General features: G+C 48.3%; 2 protein-coding genes across 2 annotated transcripts in view; both read left to right on the plus strand.

The window, feature by feature from the left end:
- Positions 1-721: 721 nt before the first annotated feature.
- On the plus strand, positions 722-4,270 carry LOC134023749 (DOMON domain-containing protein FRRS1L). Its single transcript, XM_062466118.1, has 5 exons — positions 722-1,297; positions 1,812-1,896; positions 2,066-2,204; positions 2,519-2,765; positions 2,942-4,270. The coding sequence occupies exons 1-5, from the start codon at positions 1,093-1,095 to the stop codon at positions 3,112-3,114; spliced, it is 849 nt and encodes a 282-aa protein (XP_062322102.1). The 5' UTR covers positions 722-1,092; the 3' UTR covers positions 3,115-4,270.
- A 129-nt stretch (positions 4,271-4,399) lies between these two features.
- Positions 4,400-12,063, plus strand: part of tmem245 (transmembrane protein 245) — a 10,655-nt gene continuing 2,991 nt past the window's right edge. The window contains 7 exon segments of the mRNA XM_062466337.1: positions 4,400-5,040; positions 5,789-5,906; positions 6,672-6,767; positions 6,931-7,041; positions 7,339-7,524; positions 7,649-7,818; positions 8,605-8,628. Of these exon segments, the coding sequence (XP_062322321.1) occupies positions 4,444-5,040; positions 5,789-5,906; positions 6,672-6,767; positions 6,931-7,041; positions 7,339-7,524; positions 7,649-7,818; positions 8,605-8,628 (1,302 nt within the window). The 5' untranslated portion in view covers positions 4,400-4,443.

Below are 12,063 nucleotides of genomic sequence, written 5' to 3' on the forward strand. Positions count from 1 at the left end.
ATTCCTATGAGAATTTGGTCTTGTTTAAATTTCAATATTAAGTATACAATGCCTTTTAGAATTCAAAACATTATGTCACTGATTTGCTTCCATATACCCACAGCTCACTGGTCAGGGTGTCCACTGTCCAGCCTCCCTGCTGATCAGACACTTTGTGGAATCATTACAACTCCTATACTCCCACCATGTGGCAATGTCAGACATCACCACTCAAGTGACGCGTCTCCGAAAAATACCCTTTGTAGGTTGTAGGCCCTTATGTAGTGTAGGGCAGTGGTCAGCTTTGACCCTACCCTTGTGATCTATCCGAGGTATTATGCATATGATTTGCACACAGTTAGAACTCTTCAACCCAGTACATTTATTTTTGGGGTTCTGCACACTGCACACAATGTTATAAACAACTGACACGTGCATTTAGACTAGACTGACTAGATTATCGTCACTCCTCACTAAATCATAATGTTGCTTTTCACCTCTCCGTCAATCTCTACTCCTTTTTATTTAGGTTATTTTTCTCTCTATTCTTTTGGATAAGAATATGCTTATAGCTAGAGTAAACAAGGTTCTGTCAAGGTATAGGCATAGGAACACATCCCGAGTAGTCAATAAACATATTTTCACAAATTCTGCTGGTTGGAATTAAAAGGAAATTCAAAATCCAATAGATTGATCACGGCCGCTGAACGTCGTGGTTTCCTATTGGATGGCATCGTGAGTGAATATGATGGTAGAGTGGCCTGGACGAGACCATTCATTTTTACGTCTGATATCTTTTATCACATATCTGAAGATTGCGGCCTTGGACCAGCCAAACAAGGAATCTCACGGGGATTAAACGGATTGCCCAAACAGAAGCGCTCTGTTACAAATCTCACTAATTACGGTTTTAGTAGCCTAACCTTATCATCATCCGCTGAACCCTTCCCTCACTCTTCGTTTGATAGCAAGCTACGACACAAGCATTTGCGATGCGGAAATGATTCAATGACGAGATCAATCTCTCATATAAATTAGAGACGCTCGAAAACGATCAACAATGAAGATTCCGATAGATTTTTCTTTTGTCTAGAAATTATTGTTCTTTTGGCCATGATCTCTCTGCGTAGTCTTCTACAGTTAACGCTACTACTGAACCACGGCTGTTGGTGGGGGGTACATCCGAGCCCCACCGATGAGGGTGCACTTCGGGCCAGCCACGGAGACCACGGAGAACCGGGCCATAAAGAGCCTCACAAGGACTCATATAGCACCTTCGCATCCGAGTTTCTGGAGTCCCGTTATCTGTCAGACGATGGTGAGCATTACTGTAGGATGCGCTGTTTGCTTCCCGATGACACTAACCATATCTGACAGCATTAGCATGTCAGGCGTTTTTGGTCATTGGCATGAAGTGTATTTTACTCACCCATTCTGTCTCACTAATCTAAACTAGCTTGTTTATACACAAGGTGAAGGAGCTATTTCACACAATCATACGAGTCTGCATTACTTTACGGTAACCGTAAACGCTAACCGTAACCGTTGGCTCATAATGATGGTCATTTGAGCATGGTCAACAACTCGATGTACCACTGTGTGTTTGTGCCAGTTCTTAACTGTCCATTCGTCTGGTCAGAACACAGATCACGTTCAGCACCCTGGGCAGCTCCCTTCTTCTTCCCCATTTCTCTCTCTCTCTCTCTAAAAGGGTGTGCACAATCTTTCCCACAGATCTCCTGGCCTCAAACATTTGTCTGCTTTACTGTCAGGTTAGTTAGGTTGGCTATGCTTCTGTGTCTATTCTAAATGTGTGCTGGTTTGTTCTCCAGGTTACCCCTTCCCCACAGCACCTCCTGTTGATCCATTTGCCAGGATCAAGGTTACCGACTGTGGAGTAACCAAGGGTTGCATCAGGTTAGTACCATTTCAGTGTGTGTGTGCGGGTGTGTGTGTGTGCCCAGCTGCATGCCTTAGGGCTCATGTTCTCAGAAGCTACAGTATCTCCTCCCTCTTCTTGTAGGTGTCAGTGAGTCTGCTCTCTCTCTCTCTCTCTCTCCCTCTCCCTCTCTCTCTCTCTCTGCAGGTATGGGAAGCCGGGCTGCGATGCAGAGACGTGTGACTACTTCCTGAGCTACCGCAGGATCGGGACAGATGTGGAGTACGAGATGAGCGCAGACACAGACGGCTGGGTGGCTGTGGGCTTCTCTTCCGACAAGAAGATGGTGAGCTGCTGTCATGGTGTAAAACCACACACTTTGACTTTGTTAAAGATGTTGGTATTTGCATCCTCGATTTACATTAATTTGATTCATTTAGCACTGTCTTATCTGTGAAATTCTGCAATATTCCAAATGGGGAAAGCTAAAAATGCACCATGTCATACATAATACAAATTATTCCATGGCACTTACCACTGTAACACTCTTTGAACAGTACACTGCTTTGGATAACAGCATCTGCTCAAATTAATACATGTCAATGTTGTTCTAAGAATAACAAAGTTGAAAAAAAGAATAAACCTTTTATTCTTTATCAGGGAGGAGATGATGTCATGGGCTGTGTCCATGACGATAATGGGCGTGTGCGTATCCACCACTTCTACAACGTGGGCCAGTGGGCCAAAGAGATCCAGAGGAACCCGGCGCGGGACGAGGAGGGACTGTTCGAGAACAACAGGGTGACCTGTCGCTTCAAGCGCCCGCTGTATGTCCCCCGCGAGGAGACTCTGGTGGACCTGCACCTGTCCTGGTACTACCTGTTTGCCTGGGGCCCGGCCATACAAGGTCAGTAGGTTGTTGAGAAGTAAGTGCATGGACAGAAAATAAATGTTTACGTAAATGACTTTCACTCTTCTTCTCTAAATCAACCGTTACAGCCTCTCTTCTCCTTTTTTCTCTCTCTTCACTTTCCCATCATCTCCCTTCCCCACCTCTCCCCTCCTCTCCCCTCCCCCTCCCAGGCTCTATCACCAGACATGACATTGACGCTCCCCCCGTCAGTGATCACATGATCAGCATCTATAAGTATGAGGACATCTTCATGCCCTCCACAGCCTACCAGACCTTCTCCTCTCCGTTCTGCCTGCTGCTCATCGTGGCTCTCACCTTCTACCTCCTCATGGGCACCCCGTAAGCTGGACAGCCCGTAAGCAGGACAGCCCAGGATGAGAAAGAGGAGAGACGAGAACAGAAGAGAAATGGAGTCAGCAGACCTGTCTACATCCTGAATACGGGGTGCACTTTGAACAGAAATACACATAAGCTATTACATACAGAATACTAATATTATTAATGCCTGGCACAAATGAGAGAAATCATAAAGCCAACAATTAGTGTTATCATAACAACCTAACCCTAGTCAGACAATGGTTCCAGCCACTGTAGATAGAAGAGATCAGTAGCATATATGTTTAGCAGGTATTTGATTTGATATATTTATGTTAACCAATACAAGTATTACTATTACAAGGATTTACCAACACACTTCCCAGTGAGCCCGTATTTGTCTTCTCATAACTTGTCATTATAATGCATGCAGAAGATGCTTGCTGCATCAGTCTGGACCACTGGCCCATGTAAGGATCATTAATGATACACCAAAGCATGAAATATCGAGCTGGACTGGGAGAGAGAGGACTGTGGGAGAAAGAGCAGAGTGCACACCTGCTGTGCTGCAATTTGGCAGAAACAGAAACTGGCTTACTGCACTGCTGAAGTGTTGGAGGTCAAGCTCTTCCTGTGGTGGCCATGTTGTTGAACATCTTCCTTGTGAAACATTGTTGGAGAGAAGTTCTTCTTGGCTTCTCTGCTTGCCCGTAGAATGCTGTCCAGATAGAGAGTGTGTTGCTGTATTTCTCTTTCCAAGCCACAATTACATACCAAGTTTTGTGTTCAGAATATGACGAAAGTAGATGTGTCTGGGAAAAGTTGTTTACTTGTAGGTCTGCTGTAGTTGGTGTAACTGGTGGTGTAACTGATGGTGTAACAGATGCCACACAGACCAGGAGAGCTGAGTGTTTGTCTGGGGGGTGAGGGTTGTTCACTGGCCCCGTTTGACTCCTGTTCTACATAAATGCAATATCAAACCAACAGCAGCATAAGCCCGGAGAGTTGTACTGTACTGTAGATCTTCTGGCTACCACAGCCACTGTGCCACGAGTTCAGGAATCTCTTTCACTAAACTAGTTGTTTGCTCGGAAATGCTTCCCACTGAAACTGCCTGTGTTATTTACAATGCTAGTGTTTGTTATCAATTAAAATGTCTTTAGAAAATAATTATCTTTTGTTTTATTACGTGGAAGACTAGTTGCCTACTACCTATCGCGGTATGGACACATTATACACTACGTTACCCATAATGCCCTTTACGGTTACGTCAACGTGACGTCGACTTTGTTGCTTCCTCGTGGTGAGCTCCGTTGTTCACGTAGCGGAAGCAGGAGACTGAGGCAGACCAGTGAAGATGGCAGATGAGGATTCGGGGCCCGAGGCAGCTGCTGCCGCTCCCCCGGAGAGCCCTCAACCTGCCCGGCCTCACTACGTATCCTTCTCCGAGAGTGTTCAACCTGCAGTAGGCATGGTGAGCCAGTTGCTAACCCACCCTTCCTCCCTCAAATTTGACAAAAATATCAAACAGGCCTTCTACAACACCGGGGCTATGATCTTTGTGGCAATCTGTTGTGGAGCTGCTGTCCTGGTTTACTTTATCCTGGAAGCGTTTCTCCGGCCGCTACTATGGGCAGTGCTCTGCGGGACTTTCCTCCATCCGTTCAAGCACTCCCTGGCCCGCCTCGGTCGCTCCTGGCTCAACAGTCTCCAAGACACGGGGACGCCGATAGTTGTTGGGACTCTGCTGGTGCCTGTGTGGTGCGTGAACCACGGGGTGGAGGCGTTGGGATCTTTGGTCCTGGAGAGGCTCGTGGTGCTCATGGTGCTCGGGGTGGGCGCGCCGCTACTCTACCTCCTCTACCTGCTCTGGAGGCTGGTCGGCATGCAGGTGATCCTCGGGCACGCGTGTGACATCATCGGTAGCGTGCTGGACTGCTTCCACGTCATGTTGGTGAGTGACATGGGGAGACAGTGGGGCACGCCCCGGCCACAGCAACAAAGGGTCTTGTCACACTCAACAACAGGAAAGTGCATTACACTGGATCAGACGGTAGGCGTGGCAGGGTTACTTGTTCTAAAACAAACCATAACTGTCACGATTAATATGCAGAAAAAACACAGGAACTTGGTTTCTGTTTAACAATTCATTAATAGTACATTTATGGAACAGCAATAGGAAACTTACTCTAGAAGGTTCAAATGAATCTGAACTGGGCTAATCAAGTGTTATCAAGTTGACAAATAGTCAACTTCAACAGGATCCCTGTTACGTAATCAGACACCGTGTTCTCAGTCTCAGACTTCTCTAATGCTACTGCTTATAAAAATAACCTCCATGTAGTGCCCGAGCAGTATTGGATTTCATCAGCTACTGTAGAGTCTTTGTGTGAACTAGGGGTGGGAATCTTTTGGTACCTGACGATTCGATTCTAGGGGGTTACGATTCGATAAAAAAGTTTTTGAAATAAATTATATAAAAAAATCACAAAAAAAATCGATTCGAATACATTTGTGAAACGATCTTAATCGCTAACAGACTGAATCGCGATTCAAATGTGAATCGACTTTTTCCCCCACCCCTAGTGTGAACCGTTGCAGACTGATGTTGAGATTATTTCTTTTCCTTCCTTCTGCGCCTCCTTAATCTCTCCTCTTTCTCCCCTCTCTCTTTCTCCCCTTTCTCTCTTCCCTCCCCCCAGGTGTGTACAGTAGTGGTGGGGTACATTTTAGCTGTGGTCTTCCTGTGGAGCCCCAGTACGAAGCGCAGCCTGAGGACTCTGTCTGTTCCTGTCTGGGCCATCCTGCTCTTCTTCCTCGGTGAGGGGGGGGGGGGGGGGGGGAGAGGATAGGAGGGGATGGAGAGATATTGGGGATTCATTCTGAAATGACCAGGAGACAGTGAGTCATGCATTCCATGGTTGACTATCCTCTTCAGCCTGGCCGAGAGATAAGCTACATCCAGCTAGCCTGAAGCTGCTGTTAGAAGATAAGCTACATCCAGCTAGCCTAGAGCTGCTGTTAGAAGATAAGCTACATCCAGCTAGCCTAGAGCTGCTGTTAGAAGATAAGCTACATCCAGCTAGCCTAGAGCTGCTGTTAGAAGATAAGCTACATCCAGCTAGCCTAGAGCTGCTGTTAGAAGATAAGCTACATCCAGCTAGCCTGGAGCTGCTGTTAGCTTTGAGGCTGCTGCCTCCAGAACATGAACAGCAGAGGAGTTGGGCACTGTGGTATTGTGAAAGTTAAAACATGAAACAAAGGCTTCTCTCTGTTTAAAGGTCCACCACACACACACTCACACACACGCACATGCACACACGTGCACCGTTCAGTGTGTATTTCAAGGCTGTCCTGAGTATTAATAGCAGCAGAGTTCTTGCAGAGGAGAGGTGATAACCTTTAATCCTGAAATGTTAAATGCATCTGAGAGTAGAAGACTGTTCTGAGGATAAGATTGATGAAAAAGCTTCAAGCTAACACCAAGTACTCCAAAGTGGTGGTATTGTTGTTTATGAGAGTTTCTTGTAGTGGAGCTCTTGTATAACACTCTTCCTGTCTCTGTCCATCCACCCTCCCCTCCAGTGTCTCTAACTGGGTCATGGAGAGTTCCCATATGTGTGGTGGTTGTCTCTCTTCTGATAGTGGGTTCCCAAGAAAAACTACCGGTCCCGGGAAAAGGTGTAATCTCTCTCTCTTTTACTGACTTATACACACAGTACAGTGAAACTAAACCATCACAAATACTGGCACTTTGAACAATCCATCTGCTTTTGTTGTACCATTTCCCTTACCTCTCTTCTCTCCTCCCCTCTCCTTCCTCCCACCTCTATTCTCTCTGGAGGTGAGTTACCTGGTCAGGTGTTATCGTTTGCTGCTAACACCATCTACATGGCCATCTCCTGCAGCAACCTGCGCATGAGCCCAGGGGCCAGCAGACCTGCGCCCCCTACAGGTGAGACAACAGGCACCCCCTCCACCTCTCATGCATGCTCAGCGCAGGTCATTGTCCATGTGACAACTAAACTAATTCCTCTTTCTTTCCCTTTCTTTCACTTTACCTCTTTTTCTTCTATATCCTCTTTTTTCCATTTTCAATGTTTCTCCTTTTTATCTCCCTTTCTGTCTGTATCTCTCTCCTCCCCCCTGTTTCTCCTCCCCCCCACCCCCCCCATTTCCCCCCCCGTCGTCTCCCCCCCCCCCCCCCCGTTGTCGTCTTCCCCCCCCCCCCCACCGTCTCCTCCCTGGGTAGGGGGTGTGTGCCCCAGCCCCCTCGCCGCCCGGGCCCCCAGGCCTGAGGCCGGGGGGTTGTTCTACCGCGAGAAGAGCTCCCAGAGAGCCAGTGACATCTACTTTGTCCTGCTGCTCTGGGCTGTCCTGCTGGTGCAGGTGTGGCTTAACCTGTGGATCCTGCAGCTGCTACCCATCCCTGTGGCCGGTAATATTCCCACACACACACACACATCAGAATGTGCACATGCACACGCACTTGCACAGAAACTGACAGTTTGCAAATCAAATTATTACAAACAGCAGACTGAGTGTGTTTGTGTTTTTCGTAGTATGGGTACTGAAGAAGATAGTGGTGCGCTTTGGTCTGAAGGGATTTGCTAAGCGGAGGCTGATCTCATGGTGGGAGGTGCTGCAGAGGTTCTGCTGTGAGCGACAGGAAGCCCTCCTACCTGGACCAATCAAAGGCCTTGCTCAGTTCCTGCTCCGTGTCGACACCAAGGTAACGCACACACACTCAAAATGCCACAACCTTTCACTGGACGATACATTACACCTGCATGTTCCTGTCCAGTCCCACACTGGTGTTTTGCAGTTTGCTGCATTTTTTGATAGAATAAGGATTATAATATTGCAAAAGTCTAAAATCACTGATAATTAGAAGTAGCTTACCGGATGCTGTTGAGGTCTGCACTGTGCAGAAGGTTTAATGGTAACTACAGTGTTTCTTCGTATCTCTGAAAGGAGGTTTTGTAAATGGTTCATAGCAGTTTGTCATGGAGAACAGCCATCTTTTGAAGCAGCTGATTGGTCATTGAGGGGGAAGTACCCCTTGTGAGTTCTGCCAGGTAGATGAGAGGAATTTAAACATGAAATTTTTAATCATTGATAAGAATGCTGTTTGCTGCATGTCAGAGTCCCTTCTGAAGATTTCACTGATGCTTCACCTCCTCGTCTCACACGCTAGCTTGATGTCCACGCCTGCACTCTTTTTATGGTCCAAGCACTTGTTGACACCTCTGATATCCAATTACAATGATTGGTATCCCTCTCAAAACTTTTGAAACTCCCTGCACCCGATCACAACCTGCCTGCCCCATTCTCCTTTGTAAGCCTCGCCTCCTGTATGGCACGTACCAGTACCTTGGTGTGTACCGGTACCCTCCTGGTGTGTACCGGTACCCTCCTGGTCTGTGTATGCTGGTCTGTTCAAGAGGCTGAGTTCTTGTTGCCTGGGTACCATGTGCCCCATAATAATCCCTGAATGTGTCTCTGTCTCCTCCTAAAGCTGTGGCGTTGGCTTAACAAGCAGGTAATGACCTGGAGGAGTGCTGAGAGAGAGATCATGCAAGTGTATGCGTGCGTTTATAAGCATGTGTGTGTGTGTGTGTGAGAGTTCTGGAGTGAGCAGCTGAGAAAGAGAGCAGAAGTGTGTGTGTGTGCGTGGCAGTGAGCTCACCCTGCTGTACAGTAATCTCACGCTCTCCCCATCCACTGTCATCCCTCCATCCTGTCCACCTGTGTACGCCCCCTGACCTCACTTCCTGCACGCTTCTTGTTACATACTGCTGAGACTACGGTGGGGTGAGCTCATTGGGTCCTCAGCCCTCCGAAGTTTCTCTCTACTGTGACCTGATTGGCTGGTCGGCTTCAGAGTGTTTGAGTTGCATGTAGCTATATGATGGGGCGGGGTTTCTGTAACCAGGAAAGTATGTTGACCACCTGACTGAAGGCAGGGGGAGGAGGAAAAGGGGGGTCCTGGGGATCCATATCCGTGATAGAACAGGTCCAGTGTTGGTTTTGCACTGGAAAGGAGAGGGGATGGGTTGGGACACTGTTCCTTATTAGAGTGAGGGTTAGTTGTGCACAAACATATATTGACTTAATATGGTTAAATACATTTGAACATTATGGTGACTGTGATCACCACAGTGTCCCAGCAATGCTCAGTCCCATGTTATCTTTAAAGTGCTCACTTTCCTTACTAACTCTAGCTGACATGCTGACATGCTAGCTGACATGCTGACATGCTAGCTGACATGCTGACATGCTAGCTGACATGCTGACATGCTAGGTAACATGCTGACATGCTAGTTGACATGCTGACATGCTAGCTAACATGCTGACATGCTAGCTGACATGTTCATATTAAGCTATTTCTAACATTAGGAGAGATGTGCCTTTCCATAATCAGGATCATTTGGGCAGCTCTCACAAACACTATCTTTATAAATCCCAAACACAGCTGTGTCTCAATCCCACACACAGCTGTATCTCAATCCCACACAGAGCTGTGTCTCAATCCCACACAGAGCTGTATCTCAATCCCACACAGAGCTGTGTCTCAATCCCACACACAGCTGTATCTCAATCCCACACAGAGCTGTGTCTCAATCCCACACAGAGCTGTGTCTCAATCCCACACAGAGCTGTGTCTCAATCCCACACAGAGCTGTGTCTCAATCCCACACACAGCTGTGTCTCAATCCCACACAGCTGTGCATCAATCTCACACAGAGCTGTGTCTCAATCTCACACAGAGCTGTGTCTCAATCCCACACAGAGCTGTGTCTCAATCCCACACAGCTGTGTCTCAATCTCACACAGAGCTGTGTCTCAATCCCACACAGAGCTGTGTCTCAATTCCACACAGAGCTGTGTCTCAATCCCACACACAGCAGTGTCTCAATCCCACACAGCTGTGCATCAATCCCACACAGCTGTGTCTCAATCCCACATAGCTGTGTCTCAATCCCACACAGCTGTGTCTCAATCCCACACAGAGCTGTGTCTCAATCCCACACAGCTGTGTCTCAATCCCACACAGAGCTGTGTCTCAATCCCTCACAGCTGTGTCTCAATCCCACACAGAGCTGTGTCTCAATCCCACACAGCTGTGTCTCAATCCCACACAGCTGTGTCTCAATCCCACACAGAGCTGTGTCTCAATCCCACACAGAGCTGTGTCTCAATCCCACACAGCTGTGTCTCAATCCCACACAGAGCTGTGTCTCAATCCCTCACAGCTGTGTCTCAATCCCACACAGATCTGTGTCTCAATCCCACACAGCTGTGTCTCAATCCCACACAGCTGTGTCTCAATCCCACACAGAGCTGTGTCTCAATCCCACACAGAGCTGTGTCTCAATCCCACACAGCTGTGTCTCAATCCCACACAGCTGTGTCTCAATCCCACACAGAGCTGTGTCTCAATCCCACACAGCTGTGTCTCAATCCCACACAGAGCTGTGTCTCAATCCACACAGAGCTGTGTCTCAATCCCACACAGAGCTGTGTCTCAATTCCACATAGAGCTGTGTCTCAATCCAGGTTGTGGTACCTTGAGCTGTCCTGTCCTGTCAGAAGAGAGTTTAGCAGCAGTATTGAGATGCAGCCCTACCTGGGCTGTGTGGGACTGTGCACAAACTCACACACTTATCCCCCTGACACCTGGTGGTGACGCACACACACCTCCTCTCAGAACTAACCACACACAATTGAATAGGGTTTTAAAGCATCCTTGATGGTTGGGACATACAGAAACCTGGGTGATTACCATCTGTCCTTTCATCTCAGATAAACTGAGAGAAGGAGGAAAAGAAACATTGTGATGATGATTAACACCATTCATGACCTTTTAGAAAGGCTTGAAGTCTCTGCAGTCAAAACACACTCTCACACACACGCACACACACACACACACACACACACACACACACATGCATACACACTCACAGAGCTGCAGGGTTTAACATACATGCCTTCATGCCTGGTTTGGGTGAGGATATCGGTGTGTCAGGGGGGATATCGGTGTGTCAGGGGGGATATCGGTGTGTCAGGGGGGATATCGGTGTGTCAGGGGGGATATCGGTGTGTCAGGGGGGATATCGGTGTGTCAGGGGGGATATCGGTGTGTCAGGGGGGATATCGGTGTGTCGGGGGGGATATCGGTGTGTCAGGGGGGATATCGGTGTGTCAGGGGGGATATCGGTGTGTCAGGGGGGATATCGGTGTGTCGGGGGATATCGGTGTGTCAGGGGGGATATCGGTGTGTCGGGGGATATCAGGGTGCCTGGTTTGTGTGAGGATATCGGTGTGTCAGGGGGGATATTGGTGTGTCAGGCGGGATATCAGGGTGCCTGGTTTGTGTGTAGGGTCAGGGTGTTAGGGTCAGGGTGTTAGGGTCAGGGTGTTAGGGTCAGGGTGTTAGGGTCAGGGTGTTAGGGTCAGGGTGTTAGGGTCAGGGTGTTAGGGTCAGGGTGTTAGGGTCAGGGTGTTAGGGTCAGGGTGTTAGGGTCAGGGTGTTAGGGTCAGGGTGTTAGGGTCAGGGTGTTAGGGTCAGGGTGTTAGGGTCAGGGTGTTAGGGTCAGGGTGTTAGGGTCAGGGTGTTAGGGTCAGGGTGTTAGGGTCAGGGTGTTAGGGTCAGGGTGTTAGGGTCAGGGTGTTAGGGTCAGGGTGTTAGGGTCAGGGTGTTAGGGTCAGGGTGTTAGGGTCAGGGTGTTAGGGTCAGGGTGTTAGGGTCAGGGTGTTAGGGTCAGGGTGCAGCTCCGACGTTATGCCCGCAGTCTTCACTAATCAGCCCGGCATCTCCCTAGAGACCACCTTTTGGCACTAACCAATCGGTGTGCTCTTCTGCCACAAATGATTGGTCCAGCAATGTGATGGACCGCCAGTGTACATCATGTGATTGGCTGTTGCGAGCTCTTTGTTTCAGATGCCAGACTGATGAGGGTTGTCTGGGAGGATT

The sequence above is a fragment of the Osmerus eperlanus genome, chromosome 7, assembly GCF_963692335.1.
Source record: "Osmerus eperlanus chromosome 7, fOsmEpe2.1, whole genome shotgun sequence".
In the NCBI taxonomy this organism is placed as follows: domain Eukaryota; kingdom Metazoa; phylum Chordata; class Actinopteri; order Osmeriformes; family Osmeridae; genus Osmerus; species Osmerus eperlanus.

What these genes read in the sequence shown, in the direction of transcription:
- LOC134023749 (XM_062466118.1), top strand. Translation starts at nt 1,093, where the DNA reads ATGATCTCTCTGCGTAGTCTTCTACAGTTAACGCTACTACTGAACCAC. An exon ending in CCGTTATCTGTCAGACGATG is followed by an intron (nt 1,298 to 1,811) that starts GTGAGCATTACT and finishes TTTGTTCTCCAG; the next exon opens with GTTACCCCTTCCCCACAGCA. An exon ending in GTAACCAAGGGTTGCATCAG is followed by an intron (nt 1,897 to 2,065) that starts GTTAGTACCATT and finishes CTCTCTCTGCAG; the next exon opens with GTATGGGAAGCCGGGCTGCG.